This window comes from Strix aluco, chromosome 10 (assembly GCF_031877795.1).
Source record: "Strix aluco isolate bStrAlu1 chromosome 10, bStrAlu1.hap1, whole genome shotgun sequence".
NCBI lineage: Eukaryota > Metazoa > Chordata > Aves > Strigiformes > Strigidae > Strix > Strix aluco.
Genome location: NC_133940.1, coordinates 2,039,602 through 2,059,849, shown reverse-complemented (window position 1 = coordinate 2,059,849; position 20,248 = coordinate 2,039,602). Strand labels below are relative to the sequence as shown.

Genomic DNA, 20,248 nt, shown 5'->3' with positions numbered 1-20,248 from the left:
GCCCTGGGTACACAGTGGCAATACCATACTCCGTGGCACCTGCAGAACTCAGGGAAAGTTGAACGTATGAACGGAGAAATAAAAAAACAACTTACCAAACTAATGTTAGAAACTAAAATGTCATGGGTAAAGTGTCTCCCTTTAGCCTTGTTAAATATCAGAACTCAGCCCCGAACTGATGTAGACATTTCTCCCTTTGAAATGCTATATGGGATGCCCTATGATTTAGAAATGCCACCGGATCACCCCCAACTTGAAGAATTAAAGATAAAGTCCTACCTGATACAGCTAATGGCAAGGAGAAAACAACTACAGGCTCGGGGGATGGTAGTACAAAGACCTCCATTGGATGTGACCATGCATCAAATCCAACCAGGAGATAAAGTACTAATCAAATCATGGAAAGAATCTTCTTTGACCCCCCGTTGGGAAGGACCCTATGTTGCTCTTATCACTACAGAAACTGCTGTTCGGACTGCTGAGAAGGGGTGGACACACGCAAGCCGAGTAAAGGGACCTATACAGGATCCGGCCTGGAAAGTGACCAACCTTCCTGGGGATCTACGAGTCACCCTTCGGAAAACCTGAAAGAACTCTCTACACATTGTGAGATAAGAACCTACGAAGGACTCGATGAGTGAGACCCTGATATTTTTGTCCAATTGAAACTTACATTTGTTTTCCTTTTATATGCATAAAGTGTAAAGTGTAATGTATGTAAAGAAGGCTGGGGGATTCATAATGCACATGGAATAAATCTTCGGTCTAGTTGTAATCAGTGTTATTAACGAGAACAGCGATTAACTAATCAGGCCCTAAAACTGGAGATTCTAAAACTTGGTAGAAAATATTTACTAAAGAGAGTGCACTCACTCTAATTGGCTTACTCAATAACACTCTCAGATCCTAAGGGTGATCTGTAGAAAACACATCCTCTGGGTCCCCTGTCGTGAACCCGAGGTCAAAGATAAAAACTGGGAAACCTATGTGTCTCGGAGTAGAGGCAAATGTACCCCTGAAGAATACGGCTGCTGCCGAGAAGATGGAACACCCTGCTGCTCTAAGCAACAGAGTAGGCAGAGGAGGCAGAGACGTATCAAAGTGGGGAAAACTTTACTGCCCTACTCTGAAGAAAAAAGGACCTCTGAGGGAGAAGAACCAGACGAGAGTGTCAGACACCCCGATACAAAAGAGACTAAGAAAAAATATGCAAATCTATAGAATTCCGTCAGCCTTCTATTGGAGCTATTGGATAGTCTGACTAGGTGTATTAGCTACAATGAATACACTACCAGGATGGGCTAGAACGACTAACCAATCCCACCAACCTTTTGAACATACCCTAACTAATCAAATTATATGGCCTTGGACAGATGCTTATTATGGACATACAGGAAGTATGGATGCAGATTTGTATGGGACAGAGTTAGCAACTGCCATACTAAGCAATAACCTAACACTCCAAACATATAAATGGGAGAATTCATCCCATACCTGGACAGCTAAAAAAGGAGATGAGATACAGATAGGCTGCAGAGTATTCAATGTAAATGTGATAATAAGTCGGCACCCTTTAATTCAAACCGTCCGTCAGCCCCCTTTTACTCAAATCGTTATCAGAGACAAAACGGAATCTAAAATAGCTCAAACCCGTTGTGAGTCGGAAACCTGTTGGTATGCATTTACTGCAACCCAACCGGTGTCCATAGTTTGTTTGGGAGGGACCAGGTCAGGAGATCAAGCTATATCTTTCCGATTTCCATTGAATATACAGGAGGAAACTACAACAATCACAACCCACGCTCCCAAAGAGACTACTCAGACTACTCATACTGTTCCAACACAACCAACAGTCGTGCTTACCCAAGAATTTTTAAAATTGGACCATATGCAATTAGAAATACAGGTAAACAACAAATGCTGTTTAACCCGGCGTGGTCTCTCAAACAAGTTGAATTGTTAATGCAAAATAATGTTTCAAATATTCAACCAGCATGTTCACCTTTCCTAAAGACTTCTTACGAAGGATGGACAACCTGGCTGCAAAAACAAACTCCTCACACAAAAAGAACGCAGAGAGACTTAACCGGTGCTTTGGGAACAGGATTGGGAGTTTTAAATAGTATTGATTCGGAGGTGATAATGAACAAATTGGCTACCTCAATTAGTGATTTAACTAATATACAAAGGCCTTTGCGATCTTCCTTATTGGCTTTAGGGGCTAACCAGTGGCTGTTGTCGAATATATTACCAAAAGGGGAAAAGGTAAATATAAAGGATCATGAATTGATTACAGATGCACTCAGTGTGCTCCAAAATAACCTCTCTTTAGCTCTCAGCTGCATCCAGACTCAAATATGGATGCAGTCGATAACTACCTCAATTATAAGAGAAGGTGAAGAAGGTATTCTTCCTACTGAAATTCGAAGAATAATTTGGGACAGTGCTACTAATTTTGAAAAGAAACTCCAATCCTGGTGGAACCTGGTAAACTTTACCTATGACCCCATCACAAACACAGCTACTACCTTTATACTCACTATTTACAATGCCACCATATACCAAATTTATCCTATCATTGCATTAGGGCTGAATCACAACGGAACCATACTCTATCCTTCTGAGCATAGAGTATGGGCCCGAAAAGTAAACGAAAAATGGCAAACTGTCAATCTAGAGTCCTGCATTGTACGGGAACAACAAGGATTCATTTGTGAAGGCAATACAATTGAGGCACAAGATATTTATTTAGATACCGAACAAAATATTTGTCACTTTGAGGTCCATCCCAATGAAAATCCTAAAACAGTACTTATATATATTGGCGAAGGTTGTGTATGTTTGAGGACGGTTTGTGAATTCTTAACCGTAGACAAGATCATAATAGAGACAAAAAATTATTCAAATCTCTGTGTTTGCAACTTCACAAAGGTAATCGGATGTAACTTTTCCTATTTAGCCCCGGTCACGTCTTACCAACTCCTGCAATCCAATTATACATTAATACATAATCTACAACCTACACCCATTGGAATGAACCTCACTTTGGTTAAGCAGTTACTTCAACACAAAGACTTAGTTAGAATTTTAGAGAAAATTAGAGAAAACGGACAGAAAACTCTAATAACTGTTCATCACAATGTGGAAGAAATACACCGAGTCTTGGAAAGAACAAAAAAGAATACAGAACATAACTGGTGGGACACCCTTTTTAGATGGTCACCTACTGCTACAGGCATCTTAAACAAGTTGTGTCACCCCATTGTGGTTCTCTTGATATTAATCTTAATCAGTTTAACTTTGTCAATAATATTATATGTCATAACTTGGAGAATGATGCAACGGGTAACATATCTGATGTCTGTCACCCGTCCAATACTCATTAAAGCCAAAACCAATCAATTAGATGATGACTTTAAATTGAAAAAAACTCTCCTGTTAAGTCAACAAGAATTGCAACGATTTGATGAACAAAATGATAAAAAGAAAAAGGGGGGATTGTGATAGACAGTAAACTGTTTGTTCATCAAATTCCATTGAAGATACTGGGAGCTCGTGACATGTTATTCCATAAACTATGTTGGCCTAAGCTTAATCTTAACTATTACACTGTGTAACGACTAACTGACTGTAAGTGCTTATCTAAGTTGAAATGCTGAAGCAAGGACTCCTACTAGGCAAAAGACTGAAAAGAGGGAGAAAGGGAAGAAGGACAAAGGGGAGAAAGACAAAGGGAAGAAGAAGAAGAAAAAAAAAAAAAAAAAAGGGTGTAGTGTCTATATTCTGTAAGATATAAACAAAGACTTTGTGAGCCACTCTCAGGAAAGTAGGAAATACGAGAAGCTGGTGACGTGAGGAAGACCCGGATGGAGCGACCCCCTAGCTGCAAAGTGCGCAGACGCAGGATACACCTCTCAGAGAGACCCGATAACGGAAGGCGGAGGATATAAAAAGACGGACCCTCGGGAAGTGGGTGCGCGCCGTTGGTGGAGCAGGGACTCCCCGGCCGCCCAGCGCTGTTTTGCTTATTGCCGCTTGCTAAAATAAATAATTGAAATTTAATTTGTCCTAACTTGCATCATTTTGGCAAGATAGTCTATAACATTATCGGCATCAGCAAACGATCAAACTTGCATCTAGTACCAGTTTTTTAACAGCTAACTGATGGATTCAGCATGTGACAATGCAATATTCATAGCAGGGCATGTACTGCAAGCAGAACGGGAACACCAGTGGTACGATTGTTTCTGGCAGGCAACAATCAATTTTGCAAACACCTTGGGCCACCATTTCCCAGCTGAAGGGACTACAGAGTAGCTGCAGGTTGTTTGAAAGGTCACACTAACTGACAGGATGCTCTACCTGGAAAATGTTTTTAATATTTACATAATTTGCTGGTGTTTCAGTACAGCCTGACATCTCTCCCTGTCATGCAGAGACCTAATGAAAACTCCGACATCTCTCACGGTCCTGTTGTACCATTAAATGAGTCCCACCTGCCCAAAGGCTGCTGACTTTCCTCAGCAGCTTGCTCAGTTGTAGACACCTCACGTTAGCACATCAAAATATGTGAGATAAAAGCTGTCAGTGCTGTGCCATACTGAAAGGTTTGTGTACTCTTGGAAGCTTGCTACCACCATCACTCCTTTGTGTAAAAATTTAAGGAGATGTTACTCTCCAAAGCTTTTAGGAGCTAGTAGGAAAGAACAACCTCTCAAAATACTTCGTTATTTCTCCTATTGCCAGGAGAAGCCTAGACAAATACCCAAGCTACAGCTATGAGGTGCCTGGAGGTAAATACCACAATACAACCCCCAATGCTCAGGTTTGGTAGCTGACAATAACTTCACACCTTTTTGACTGACAGTTTCCAAAGAAGATGAGTTACACAAACCTTTAATTTAGTATCAGCCCTATTCTGAACAGCTGTGCTGAAAACAGAGCGACATTACTGGAAAGTCTCTCTTTCACTCCACATGCTTTCTTAAGCTCACATCATCTCACAAACATGCACTGTGTTGTTTCATTTCTCACTCCTCTTCACTTTTCTGATCCACAACTTTTTCATGGCATTTTTCACTTCTTCTTTGGAGGTGTAGATTAAGGGATTGAGCGTAGGCGTAATGATGGCGTAGAACACAGAGACCATCTTGTCTGCTGAGAAGGTGGTGGAAGGGCGCATATAGATGAAAACGCATGGCCCAAAGAACAGAACTACAACAGCGATGTGGGAACTACATGTATAGAGTGCTTGGAGACGCCCTTTGGCAGAGCGTGTCCTCAAAGAAACCACGATAACAGCATAGGACACAACAAGAACAACAGAACAGCTCAGGGAAATCCCACCACCATTGGCAGCCACGATGACACCGGTGATGTAGGTGTCAGTGCAGGCCAGCTTTGGTGAAGGGTGAACATCACAGAAGTAGTGGTCAATCTCATTGGGCCCATAAAACGGTAGCCAAATGGCCAGCAAGGTCTGCCCCACTGAGTGTACAAAGCCCCCCACCCAAGAAGTTGCCACCAACCAGCCACAGACATGCTTGTTCACAATATTTGTGTAATGAAGTGGCTTGCATATAGCAACGCAACGATCATAGGCCATCACTGTGAGAAGGAAGATCTCAGTGCACCCGAAGAAATGGCCTGCAAACAGTTGAGCTATGCAGCCCACAAAAGAGATGGTCTTCTTCTCAACAGGAAGGTGTGGTGGTTTGACCTTGGCTAAATGCCAGGTACCCACCAAGTCGCTCTATCACTTGCCCCCTCCTTCCCCTTTTTTTCTCACCCCCCCCTCCCCCCGCCCCCTTCCCCCTTTTTTTCTCATCAGGGCAAAGAGGGGAAAGAAAATAAGATAGGAAAAAATAAAACAACGCTTGTGGGTAAAACAAAAGCAGTTTTAATATAAGCAAAGTAAAGCAAAGGTCCGCGTGCGGAAGCAAAAAAAATGAAAACAGATTTATTCTCTACTTCCCATTGTCCTGGTTTAGCCAGGATAGGGTTAAGTTTCCCCCAGCAGTAGGCGGGGAGCTCTAGCCGGGTTATTCAGATACCATGCGGACGTCACATCCTGGTGCCGAAGCGGGACAGTCAGTTACCGCGTGTACTGTGGGATTTGCTCTGTTCTCACTGCTGTATCGGTAGATATTTTGCTCTGTTTATTGTTATTACTGTTATTCTTATTGTTATTGTTGTTGTTTGTTGCGTTGCAGTTGCACTGTTGTATTAAACCTCTCTTTATCTCAGCCTTGGGGCTTTGTATTTCACTCCCTTTGTGGGGGAGAGGCAGCAGCCGCGTGGTCTCAGACCCCGGCAGGGACTAAACCACCACACCCATGAACAGGCGATGTCGGGCCTTCTCAGGAAGCAGGGCTCCAACATGCGTAGTGGTTGCCTCGGAGGACCAAGGGTGACCCCACCCCCTTCCTCCTTTCTCCCAGCTTTATACTTGAGCAGACATCAGATGGTCTGGAATATCCCTTTGGTCAGTTTGGATCAGCTGTCCTGGTTCTGTCCCCTCCCAAGATCTTGCCCACCCTGTCCCACTGTGGGGGGGAAATATTGGAAAGAGCCTTGGTGCTGTGTAAGCACTACTCAGCAGTAGCCACAACACCAGTGTGCTATCAACACCCTGCCAGCTCCCAACATAAAACACAGCACCATGAGGGCTGCTATAGGGGAAAACCAATTCCGGCTCAGTGAGACCCAGTAGAGAAGGTCATAAATGAGTTTCGGAGCTGTGACAGTAGATTAACTGATGTCTACAAAAGACTAGTAGCTCAGGAAGAAGTATATGGGAGAGTTCAGCTGTTCACTTGTCTTTATCATAGTGATGATAAGCAGGTTTCCAAGAATGGTGGTGGCATAGAAGATTAAGAATAATGAGAAGCACATTTCTGCTACTGTCTTGTCTTGTGTTAGTCCATGGAGGATGAACTCAGTCACATTGTTTTTGTTCTCCATAGGCACCATGTAGTCTGGATCTGAAGCACAGAAAAGACACCAGCTATGGCATTAGACATGGGACATTATTAGCACACACACATACGGACCACCGGTATGTTAGATATTAAACATATTTCCTTTCCTGTCTTTTGGGGACAGTTTCCATTTAAAGTCAATGTTTCCCTCAAGGAGCAACAGGTGATATCCAAATCAGAACGTATTATGGAGGTATACAATAACAAGCTCAAATTATTTATTTGAGGAGGGTGGTAGAAATAATACCCTCCTGAATCCTAGTTCTCACCTTTGCCTCTTTTAAAAAAGAAGACTAATTACCAGATCCCCTCACAACCCACTTTTACCCTTTGATTTGGAAATACACTTTGATTTGGAAATAAAAGTTGACCAAAAGAGACAGTGCATCTATAATTCACTAATACAACACTTTGATCATGGCCCGAGGAAGATCGTTGCCTAAGCAGTGACTGTACTTTCCTTTTCAGTCCTCTAAAGGATTGCAGCAGAACTACTTCTTCTCGCTCTGACTGTGATACACCTGAATAAGTTCAGTCACAGAAAGAGCTGGCTGGTGTTTTCTTGGACTGCCTTTCTTACAGTACATGAATGAACTAATCTGGAGGTAATTTGCATTAATGGTGCATTAACAGGGGTTTGTATACCTCACCCAGGTCCTGGAACACCTCATAAATACACCTGTAGTGACACTGGGGTCATGAATGTACTGCTGGTGACCCTCCTTTACTCACAAACACCCATGAATTGACCTCTGCAGGATTCCCACGTACACAAGTATCACTAGTGCTCAATGTATACATGAAGATAGAGGTGGCAAATGTGTAATAATCTTGCCTGTGATATCAGCAAGCTCTTTGGGGTCTGAATTCTATTTGAGAATCACAGGACACTTGGTTCTTTCTCCTGAGCTCTCTGCCTCACCTCCTGGCTATTCCCCGACTAGGGCAGCAGAGGAAAGGCTCCTTAATGTCTCCATCCCTATCTCCATGCCCCTCCATGGGCAGAATGAAGGCACTATGAGAAAGACCAAAGTGTATGTGTCGTGGCCGTTGTTGCCTGATATGTCCAGCTCAGACAATGTAAGACTGATCACGTAGGAAGTGCTGCCATCAGCTCCCGAGTCCTCTCTGTAACACTGACAACATCCTTTTGACAGATCTTTCTGGAAACAGCATATAACTGGGGAAAAAACAAACAAACAAACAAACAAACAAAAACAACAGATAAGACACCAACTAAAGCAAAGGTTGAAAAACCTGTAATTGAGTTTTTTCTATTTCATCAAATGGACCTCACAGAAGTCACTCACCAGAAATACCTATTTTCAAAGGTAGAATTTCAGTCATGCTAGAACAATATCAGAAAACTTACACAGTTCATATTTGCCAGTATCCAAGAGTTCTCATGCTATTCCTCCTCTGATGACCTCCTCTAACCACTTCAGGTGGTTTCATCAGAACGTCTCAGCTGCAAGTTGTTGCTTGGATGTTGTGAGAGCATATCTCCACCAATTCTGAAACCTACAGTGGCTGAAAAGAACAGCCTGGCTCTCTACCTGCATTTCCCATTCTTCAAAGAACTACTTCCAAGAACATCTACAAGAACAATTATCTTTCAGAAGATGAGGAAATTGTAGCAGAAATATTTAAACTGAATCATGCTGCAGAAGCACAAGACTATCAGGAGTAATGAGATCCCAGAGGCATAAAACATTTTGTCAGAAATCATCAGTGGACAAGGAGCTAAAAATTGTACTTGGGATAGTTATTAGGGCAGTCTCTGGAGAGTGATGTTGGAGTGTGGTCATCTAGACTGTTAGATTGCACGTGGGTTTGCTTGTTTGCTTGTTTGTTTGCTGTCTGGCTTTTTAATGCTGTCCAGATAAATATTTACTATTGGACATGTATTTCTTCTGGAAGCATTTCTGGTTCAAATAAACATCACACCTGTCCATTTCCAAGATTTGTATTCACCTTAATTTGCAATCAAATATTCTTGGAGTAAAGATGTCTCTTACAGAGGACATTTATATAAATTCTGCCTTCGGTCCTAAGCTAATAGTTCTCATATGCATTCTTATTTCTTATTAACTTGTTCTTATGATTGTATGCTTTATAGACTGTTACCCCTTAGACGTAAGCTGTACAAATTTGGAACAAGAAGTTAAACAGGAAATTACTTCAAAAATTTAGAGAGGTTTGTGGTTAGTCCTCACTGCTTACCAGGTATTTTTACTGAGGTAATGCAAAACACAGAAGCAACTCTTTAGCCCAAGTATTAAGTTCTTATAAGAATTCTTACCAAAGTGTAAAGGAGCATAATGTTGTTTTCAGTGACACCTTCTATAAGCTATGGTCAAATATTTGCCCAGCAGCACCCAGAAATGAGACATCCAGAAAAAAAACTTGGTGTTGCCCCCCCAAGCATTAAAAAAAAAAAAAATATCTATTTTTAATATATATATAGGTATAGTTTTGTGCATATATATTATATATAGTTATATAGCCCTAGCTTAGGCTGGGAACACCTTGTAACCTTCAATCCTACATAAGTCACATTAACATGTAACACAGCTGCAGGTGTTTATAGGGAATGTAAGTGGAGAAATAAAAGAGCTTCAGTTACTTTTGGATGCAACCAAGCAGGGCTTTTCCTTCCTCACTCAGCTGATTTGGTGGTTTTTCTGCAGGCAACGTAGGGGCTAGGGTCTCTTGTCTCATTGTGCTCCTCAGATGGAGACCCCAGGCTGCTATAGCTTCTCACCCAGTGACAGCTTTGACTGGCACCGAACAGGTTTGGTTTTTCATCCTCATGTTTCTTCTCTTCCCTCCTGCAATAGTAGGGGTACCAGCTGTTCCCATGGCAAACACCTTCTTCCCTTGTGTGTGTGTGTAAATGTGCTCTGTCAGGCTAGGAGTTGTCTTGCATACTGGAATAGTCTCTAAGCAATTCTTTCTTTTTTCCATTGATAAATGAAATTGCACATCTAAATGCCTTCTTTGGTGACTCCTTCATTTCCTACAGTCAGAAAGGTGTCTTTCATTAGATCTATGATTCTGTATTAGTCTAAATATTAAAATAAAAATCTTGAGTCAGAGCTGAAGGATAGAGGGGATGGTTGGAAGGATGGCATCAGTGATAGGTGAAGTAGATAGAATTATAGAATAGTTTGGGTTGGAAGGAATCTTTGAAGATCATCTAGTCCAAACCCCCCTGCCACAGGCAGAGGTATCTTTCACTAGATCAGGTTTCTCAAAGTCCCATCCAACCTGGCCTTAAACACTGCAGGAAGGATTTGTTTCACTGGCAGGAGAAGGGGAGAAGTTTACCTCCTCTCATCTACATCAGCAAATGACCCATCCAGCACCTAATATCAGATTTTTAACTGCTAACTCATAGATTCAAGATACCACAATGTGGTTCTCATAAAAAGACATTTACTGCAAGCAGAAATTCCAGCAGTATGTGACCATAGACCTCTGTGTTCCTGGCTGAATGGGTTACAGAGCAGATGGAGTTCATCTGAAAGTTTATATCTGAGTAATGGGATGCTCTACCTGGACAAAATTTTCAGCATTTTAATAGTATTTATTTAAACACTGATGTTTCCGTTAGTGTTCAGGAGCCCCAGGCCTGGGCCTGCACTAGTTGACAAAATAGAAAGAGAATGCCTGTTTGTCACAGAGCTCACAATTTCTTTCAAATCAAAAGATGAATCTTTGGTGTCTTCCTAATTACAACAGGAGCTAACAAGCTGTTCTTTGAAAGGCAGTTCTTGGGGAATTTTCACAAAATAAATTATAGTGAAAGATGCTTGATTTTCTCTGATCCTTTGGAAATGTTACCACAGTTCTACACCTTCCCGTTTTCACTTCCCACTTTTCTACTCCACAGTTTTCTCATGGCACTCTTCACCTCCTTATTTCTTAGCGTGTAGATGAGTGGGTTCAGCATGGGTATGATGACAGTGTAAAACACTGCCACGCTCTTGTCCTCCAACAGATTTAGATGGGCGTATGTAGATGAATGTGCAAAGCACAGAATCACCACAGTGATGTGGGACCCACAGGTGGAGAGGGCCTTGTGCCACCCTTCGGCTATTTGACTTCAAGGAAACCAGGATGACAATGGAGGACATGACCAGGATGAAGAAACAGCTCAGAGTTATCATTCCACTGTTGGCAACAACAATGATGCCCACAGTGTAGGTGTCGGTACAGGCCAGTTGTAGTAGAGGGCGGACGTCACAGAAGTAGTGGTCAGTTTTGTTAGGGCCACAGAAAGGGAGCTGAGAGGTTTGAAGAGTTTGCACTATGGAGCGCACAAAGCCTCCTACCCATGAGCCAATCACCATCCGGCCACACACACGCACCTGATCATGAGGGTGGTGTAGTGGAGAGGTCTGCAGATGGCCACGTAGCGATCCTAGGCCATCACTGTGAGGATGAAGAACTCTGTGCAGACAAAGAAATGTACCCCAAACAGCTGTGCTATGCAACCCACAAAGGAGATGGTTTTATTTTCAGCAAGGAAGTCAGCAATCGTTTTGGGAGCTGTGATGGAAGAGTAACAGATATCTAGAAAGGCCAGGTAGCAGAGGAAGAAATACATGGGGGAGTTCAGACACAGACTGCTAATTACAGTGATAACAATGAGCAGATTCCCTGCCACAGTAATCATATAGAAGAACAGAAACATCACAAAATGTATTTTCTGTGCGCTTTGGTTCTCTGAGAGGCCCAGAAGAATGAATTCCTTCACACTGCTTGCATTCTTCATGTTACTCAGTTGGGTGGCGATATGCAATACACAGCCTGGGCACATGGAAAAATAAAGACAAATGATTCATCAGGTTTTTTCATTCTTAAAAATGAATTCTTTATCAGAATTGCATGCACACTAAGAAATAGACAGGATTAGTATTAAGTTTATGAAGTGGTTTTTTTGCTGGTTTTTACTTTAGAGTTTCACCAAAAATAGGCACCTCTTAGAAACAAACTATCTGTATGGGATTCATCCTAGTATCAAAACATTCCCAGGCAACTGCTGTTAAAAATGACCATGGCAAGTCCTGCCCAATAAAAACACAAGCAGTTCTCCCTGTTTGTGAAGGTCATCTGAGCACTTCTGTGGAATGATTCAGTTAATTCAAATTATCTAGTGCCTATTTAAATTTACAGCAAAATCTCTTGTGCAAGCAAAAACTGGTCAAACATCCACAGGAAACACGGAAATGGAGAAAACCCAAAATTGCTCTCAAAGCCACAAAGTAAAGCCTAGAGAGGAAGATGGGAAAGTTAGGGACTTTTCCTGTGCTTACAGTTGTACTAACAGTAGGTAACAGGTATTCAAGAAGGGGAGTAAAATTTACATGGATAATTCCTTTTCTGATATATCTCCAAGAAGAAAAGATCAGTAAGAACAATGTGACATCGATTTCTACCTAGTCTTACCAAGCTGTGATCCTCTCCATCCCTCCTCTTTTCACTTAACACTGACATAGTTTTCTACAGAAAACAAAGGACAAAATGTGTGCATATTTATGGCTGGGCAGTAGCCAGAGGAAGAGAAACAGCTGGGCTCCATCTAGGCCAGGGCAGAACTGGAAGCAAACCCCTCCAGTCTCGGTGTCATGTTCAGGCAATCAGTGGTTCAGAAAGGAGTGACCAAGAGATAAATGATCAAGGAAAACTATATTCCTGAATAACGGCAGATGGGAAACTCCTGATGGAAATGGAAAACAAGGTGTATACTTTTAAAAAGATTGTAAAGATATGACCCGCTCACCACAAGACAGCTCTACTGTGTGTCCCTCTTGGTAAGGCCCCCGTCACCATCACCAAACTGCATTTTACAGTATATTCACCTGCCTCATTCCATCTCATTGCCTTACGTCATGTAGGCACCTATATCTGAGCCAGTCGTGCACTCTTTTTTCTGCCTTTGCAGGGCAACTCATGATCAGCCTAAGGTGTGTACTTAAGGTGTCTAAGATGTGATGAATTACCTTCCGGAGATGTCTATTTCTTTCTGTTGACTCCAAGACAATGACTAGAATGACTAATTCAGGGGAAGATTCCCACAGAGGAATACTTCTAAAAGTATCTTTTCAGGGAGAGACTATAATTGTATGATATAATGCAATCAATTGCAAAATAAAATAAATACAGTGTGGAAGGTTAACTTTCAAAAAGGATGGGTAATTGCACCATCTCCTTGCTCCTAGGGAGGAATGCTTCCCTAAAATCTCAGGTGGTTTATGGGAAACAAACAACAAAATAACCTAATCTGGGGTTACAGAACTAGCTCTGCATGCTTCCAACCAAAGATAGCCATAGACAATTGATAACTTCAGTGAAAATTTCTTTTTGTATTTTCACACTTGTCCAAGAAGGGAAACAAAAGAGGAAAGGAAATCCGGAAAAGAGGAAAGGGAACAAGAAAAGAAAAGAAAAGAAATAAGAAAGGATCTCGAGAACCTGGAAAACTTACCTCCTCTGTGTTTGGAGATCTAACATTTTCTCTAAGAGCTGTATGATTTTATGTCCCCAACACCTGTCTTCCCTGGTAGGAATATGTTAGAGCACAGACTCTTTAAAGAACATAGAATAGCTTCTGGAAATCTTCCAACACTTGCTTAGGAGGTGCCTTTTACTGTATAATCCCGTCTAATTTCATTTCATGCATCACAAGTGTATCTTGGTATTTTCTACCTGAGTGAGAACTGCTTTGGTGGGCTGTCTGGGTAGTGTGGCCTGGCCTGGGTGCACGGAAGGATGCATTCACAACCCAGCAGCAGAAAGAAGACTGAGAAGAAAACTGCTTAAGTAGCACTCTTTAACCCTCTCCAAGGAAATCTCCCACTGCAAGGGCTCTTGGGGCTGGAGGAGGGAGGTGTGGAGGCTTAATGGAGAAAAGGCATGAAAGGAAGGGGCAAAGGAGGAGAAAATAACTCTCTCCTGACTGAAAAGTTTGAGCAAACATATGTTAAAGAAATAGCTATCAGTCAGGGATGATGATATTCTGAAGGCACTTCAGGATTTCTCCAGTAGAAATAACAGCCAATGGATTAGCTGAATATTAAACTGGACAAGCATTTGCAAAGACCTAGTCCAGTTAACCCTTTCCAGAGTCTTCCAGTAAGCCATGATTTAGGGTTTTCCCAAGAGTGGAGGCCCATTAGATCCACGGCTTTGGCTTTATAGCATTGTGAGTAATAAAACAATACATTTAAATCTTTGTGTATCCCAAAAACAAAACACATAAACCACAAATCTTTTTAAAAAAGTCAGAGAGATTTCTATTAGTAAGGAGAGCGGTGCCATGCTCTGGGGCTGGCAGAGTTACCTGTCACAAGTCTTTTAAAGGGCAAGTCAGGCACACTTCTATCCGTGGTGGTTATGACTGAGCTTTCAAAAAGACAGCAGACGCCCTGGGTTACCTCTTGATGGCCCTTCAAGTCCTCTCTTGCATGAAATTTCATCACTGGCAACCCAATGAATAAAGCCTCTTGTAAGAACTTGCACGTTTTAGCAAAGGTCAGCAATTTACAGAATATGTAAAAAAATCCTGCTTTTACAAATGGGGGAACTGAGGGAGCAAGTCAGCTATTTTATGCCTGTGGAAGTCAGCTGAGTTGAGTCTTCATCACTCTAGGCTTTCCTATGGAAAGAAATACAACTCTCCAGAATTTGGTTCACCTGATCTACCTCAGACCTGATTTTAGGATGGGATTAGGTCTGAAATAGACGTTTAGATGTTGAACAAAATTGCTTAGGGCAGACAAAGGCTGCGTCAAAGAGTTGCAGTCAATGGCTCAATGTCCAAATGGAAACCAGCAACAAGTGGTGTCCCTCAAGGGTCCATGCTGGGACCAATACTATTTAATATCTTCATCATTTATATAGACAGTGGGATCGAGTGTAACCTCAGCAGGTTTGCAGATGACACCCAGCTGAGTGGTGCAGTTGATACACTTGAGGAAGGGATGTGCCATCCAGAAGGACCTTGACAGGTGTAAGGAGTGGGCCCATGAGAACTTCATGAAGTTCAGCAAGGCCAAGTGCAAGGTCCTGCACATGGGTTGAGGCAACCCCCACTATCAGTACAGACCGGAGGATGAAGGGATTGAGAGCAGCCCTGCAGACAAGCACTTGGGGATACTGGTGGATGAAAAATTGAACATGAGCCGGCAATGTGCGCTTGCAGCCCAGAAAGCCAGTCATATCCTGGGGTTCATCAAAAGAAGCATGGCCAGCAGGTCAAGGGAGGTGATTCTCCCCTTCTACTCCACTCTGGTGAGACCCCACCTGGAATACTGCATCCAGCTCTGGGGTCCTCAGTACAAGACAGATACGGACCTGTTAGAGCAGGTCCAGAGGATGGCCATGAAAATGATCAGCGGGCTGGAACAGCTCTCCTATGAAGAAAGGTTGAGAGGCTTCAGCCTGAAGAAGAGAAGCCCCCTCAAGACCTTCTTGTGGCCTTTCAAAATTACATAAGAAAGACAGAGAAAGGTTTTTCAACAGGGCCTGTAGTGACAGGACAAGGGGCAACAGTTTTAAACTGGAAGAGAGTAGATTTAGATTGGACACGAGGAAGACATTGTTTATGATGAGGGTGGTGAGACACTGGAACAGGTTGCCCAGAGTATTCAAGGCCAGGTTGGATGGGGCTTTGAGCAAAGTGATCTAGTGAAAGATGTCCCTACCTATGACAGGGAGGGTTGGACTAGATAATCTTTAAAGGTCTCTTTCAACCCAAACCATCCTATGATTCTGTGCAATCTTGCTGTCAAGAAGAGCCTCGTCTTTCTTAACTTAAAGCTTCTGCAGCCAAAGTTGAATCTATAAAATCAAACAGAACGAAGCAAATGGAGATGCTATTTCATGCATCAGTTCAACTCATCACTGCTCTGAAGTCTACTGAGTATTTTTAGCTTCTGACTTACGGGTGTCAATTGTTTCATCCACTGCCCATTACTTTGGTTCACTGACATTTCTTGAAATTTAGAATGGCCAAATAACAAGCAAGGCAATGTAGGCATCTCCCGACGCAGAATGCCAGCGATCCATGCAGTGGAAATGAAAACCCCCAAATTAATGAGGAGGTTAAATACTGCTCTAAGTGAAAATAGTCTTCTAACTTAAATATCATCTCACCCTGTAGCCTGGAGTCCTGGCCAGATTCACAAGCGGTCACAGTAGTCACTATAGGAAACAGAGTATTGGGTAAGAAAGTAAAAACAGTCTTACAGTCTTTGGGAAAGGAAGAGGAACAGCAAATGACAGAAGCAGCTAAAGGTGAACCAGCAGGTATCTAGCCTGCTAAGCTGTTTGGGCCAGATCTGCCAGTTTCTGTATCCACTGACACACATGGCAGTAATTTGGCTAGCATCATAGTCATCTCCTTTTGTCTCCCTGTCCAAACGGACTAGCAGAAGGGACTTAATTCACCAGCCCAAATCAAGAGTTGCTGGTATCTCCTGTTGCAAAACAGTTTCCTAGAAGGATGTGCTTACTACCAGGAAAGGAGAAAGGTGTTTTCTCCATTTTCACTCCACTGACTGTGACAGGTGGGTCTGGACACCATGGTGGTGGCAGCTCATGCACACAGAGGGACTGTACATGGTGAGAAGATGAGTGAGGTGTTGTGGGTAGGTAGTAAATGCTGGCAAGGGGCTGTCTTCATAGAGACATGAGGTGTGGATTTGATGGTGGGCAGGATGGGGCTGAGGCACTCTTTGGGGGACAAGTTGTGAAACTGGAAGTGGAAGGCACAAGGCTGGAGGCTCTCTTGAGGGATTTTGTGAAATTGCAAGTGCCTGAGGTGTGGGGAAGGACTGTGCTGAAAGACAGCATGAAGTGGCAGGTAATACTCTGGGGCGTGAAGTTACATCAGAATAGCTCCTGCCATCAGAACGGGCATTGTGTACTGAAGACAACACAAGCAGAGGTTGTTGGGGTCCCACTGCTGTCGCTCCCCCCCACACATTCTGCCAGTTGCCCCACACACCGTGTGCCTGCTGTCCCCACCATCCCCTGCAGGGGTTTGCTGGAGGTCCCACTGATGCCAACCCCCCATCCCTGCACCCCCAACCCCTCGAGGACACCTCCCAATGCCCCCCACAACCCTTCCCCTCAGATTTGGGGACCCTGTTGTCACCCGTGTGCCCCCCACCCCCATGGAAGGGGACCACACTGGGCTGACAATCAAAGCCACCAATGGCCTCCACTTGTGCATCAACAGCATCGGCCGGGATGGGGGACACATGGACACCCCAGGGGGGACACAGGGACATGGGGACACCTCCCCCATACTCCCATGGGTCTCCTGGTGGTCTCCAAATTGATACCCTGGGGATGGGAGGGGACATGGGGACCCCAAGTTGGCTCTTGGGGACAGTCCATCTATGACACATCCCCCACTGAGATGAGGAGCTAGGAAATTAAAATAGGATATAGAAATTAGGCACTCAAGAAAGGAAGGTATAACTTAGTTTAGAGATAAAGATGGAAGACTTAGAGATCAGGCTGGGGGCTAGAGGCCCATTAGTTAAAAGATAACTAAGACTGAATAGGATAATAGATCATAGTCGATGGGCCAGAGAGCAAAACAATATGGAAACCTTGATTAATGGAAGCTGTGAGGGAATGCTTCCTGATAGAATAGGAAGACAGCCCTAAAAACTGGTCAAAACCAACCTTATGGTCCGGCCTGAGTCCAGAAGGCGACAGAGACTGCGCAAGGAATGGAGGTAAAAAGTTCAACAGTGAGGAAGAGGAGCTACTTCATCTCTGTGACTCCAGCCCATGACCACTGGGACACACTGCGCAGACACAACTAGGAGGAGACCGGGGCGGAACATACGAAAAAGACTTTCAGGCTCATTATAATACGAAGCGGGAATAGGTCATGCATATGTATAGGCATATTATGAATATGTGATGCTTTGTAGCATAAAGCCAAGACAAGGTGCCACGAGAGGTGCGCACGTTTGGGTGGAGCGATCCCCCGTGCGCCTCAGCGCTGAATAAACATACCGACTTTATAACTTTATAAGTTGTGGAGCTGTGCTTCTGCAAATCACCACGTTGACACCCCATGAGCTTGAGGGGACACAGGAGACATCAAACTGGCTCTTGGGGACATCTCCATCTGTTGCGGATGAAAGTATTAACACGGTAATGATTTAACAGGAAATCTAGATTTATTATCTAACAGCATTTGATCATTACAAAAGAATTCAGAAAATGTTATAAAAATAAATTATCTACGGATTCTAAGATGACAAGATTCACAGTAACTTACTTTATGGTATCTTAATTTATACATATATACATACACATAGACAAACACAAAACATACAAACACACACAGAGACAAAAGTATCCGGATCCAGTAGAATGAAGTGTGTACCCACACACCAGTAAGCAGAGAAAGAGTGGGTGAAAGAGAAGCTAGCTCAAAGGAAAATTTCCCTCCTCTCGAGTTTAGAGTAAATACCCACAATGCCTTGGCGTTCGTCAATGGGCGATAATTGAGACTCGAGAGGGTTGACTTTGCCCTGGCCTTCCATCAGCTGTGGCAGCACACAACACCGTAAGGGTTTGGTACCTGAGAGGCGTCCCAGCTCAGGGGAGATGCTGGTCACAGGCCCGCTGCGATCCAGGAGAGCTCAAAGGGTCTCCCTGGTGGTCGCAGTTTATAGGGTCCAAGATAATTGACTTTTCGTCAGATACTTTTTACTCACGCCCAGCTCGAACAACGAAGTATTCTGGTGCCTTCCAGCAGTCGCACAAGAATTTGACGAATGTGCAACTCTGTTATTGTTCCCATTTGACCCCATCCCAGGCACAGGTGTGCCAGGCCCTTAGGAGATGATGGGCTGTTATAACCATTTCTAAGCAATCGGGAGGGCAGGAGCCAGGCTCGTTAAGGGGGCGCCTTAACGTTATCAGTCCTTATCTCCACAGATTGGTGTATAGCTCGGGGGAGGTGGCTGGAATCACACCTGGCACAAAGCAGCCCAACAAAGGAGGGGCGGGGAGGGGTGAGAATTGCACCACCACAATCCACCCCGTGACTAAAGTCAATTTATCTTGTCCATAGAGTGGCAGTGTGCTTGCCTCTTGCCTCTATGCCTATAAACAGAGGATGCCACAATCCAATTATAATTGGAGGGGATTTTGTGTTTGATTAGCTTCTAGTAAAAAAAAAAAAATATTTTAGGGAAGTATACACACAGGGATACTTTTGTAACTGCGTAATCTGTCTAACCATTCTCCAAACCTTAATATACAATACTACTATAACCAGTATAGATATTAAATTAGAATTAGGAAAATCATGACCAGGTGAAACATGGAATTAAACAGTCCTGTGGCTGTTGGTGACCACCAATATAAGCTTTCCCACCATCGATGTTCTCCATCCTTTTGACTCTCATTAGCACTTGATGTATTTCTTTTATATCATGCTGGACCGTGATAAGAGTCTTTTGTCCAGTTTTTAAAGGCCTTTTAAAGCCAACCACCAGAGCCTACCTGGAGCCATCTTGGACTAAACCTGGCCAGCCAGATCCTACTCAGGGTTGTCTTTGATCCTGGCCTGCCACGCAGAGACTAATTAGAGCCCAGCTGGACACCAGCCAGAGGAAACCTAGAACCTAGAACCTGCATGGAGCAGAGGTAATCCCCCCAGAGCCTACTCAGAGCCCTTGTGGCCTACCGCCAGCTAGCCAGAGACTACTTGGAGCCCATTTGGACCAAAGGTGGCAAGCCAGAGCCAACTCAGAGCTCTCCATGAGGCCGGCATTCCACCCAGAACCTACTTACTGTTCAGCTGGACACAAGCTGACCTGCCAGAGGCTCTGGCTCTCTGGCTAATGCAGGAAGGTAGGCTCAGGCTCTCTTGCTTAGCGCTGAAGACAATGGGCTCTGGCTCACATTGGAAGGTGTGTTCTGGTTTACTGGATGACTCAAGGAAGGTGGGCTCTGGCTAACAATGCAGGAAGGGAGGATCTGGCTAACGTTGGAAGATGGGCTCTGGGTGTCTGGCTAACAGCGCCAGAAGGTGGGCTCTGGCTCTCTGGATCACAACGCAGAAAGGTAGCCTCTGGCTCTCAGAGCCCTCTTGGACCCCGTCCTGCCAGCCAAATCCTACTCAGAGTTGTCCTGGAAGCAGGTATGCCACCCAGAGCCTATATACAGCACAGCTGGCCAGCCAGAGGAAACCAAAACCCTGCCAGCCAGGACCACAGGTCAGC

At 43.7% G+C, this 20,248-nt stretch overlaps 1 protein-coding gene and 1 pseudogene across 1 annotated transcript; both read right to left on the bottom strand.

The window, feature by feature from the left end:
* Positions 1 to 5,023: 5,023 nt before the first annotated feature.
* On the bottom strand, positions 5,024 to 6,972 carry LOC141927710 (olfactory receptor 4S2-like). The gene is given in 2 exon segments (XM_074834961.1): positions 5,024 to 5,692; positions 6,706 to 6,972. Coding segments are annotated over 2 exon segments (936 nt in total).
* A 3,861-nt stretch (positions 6,973 to 10,833) lies between these two features.
* On the bottom strand, positions 10,834 to 11,775 carry LOC141927779 (olfactory receptor 4S2-like; annotated as a pseudogene).
* Between the last annotated feature and the right edge of the window lie 8,473 nt (positions 11,776 to 20,248).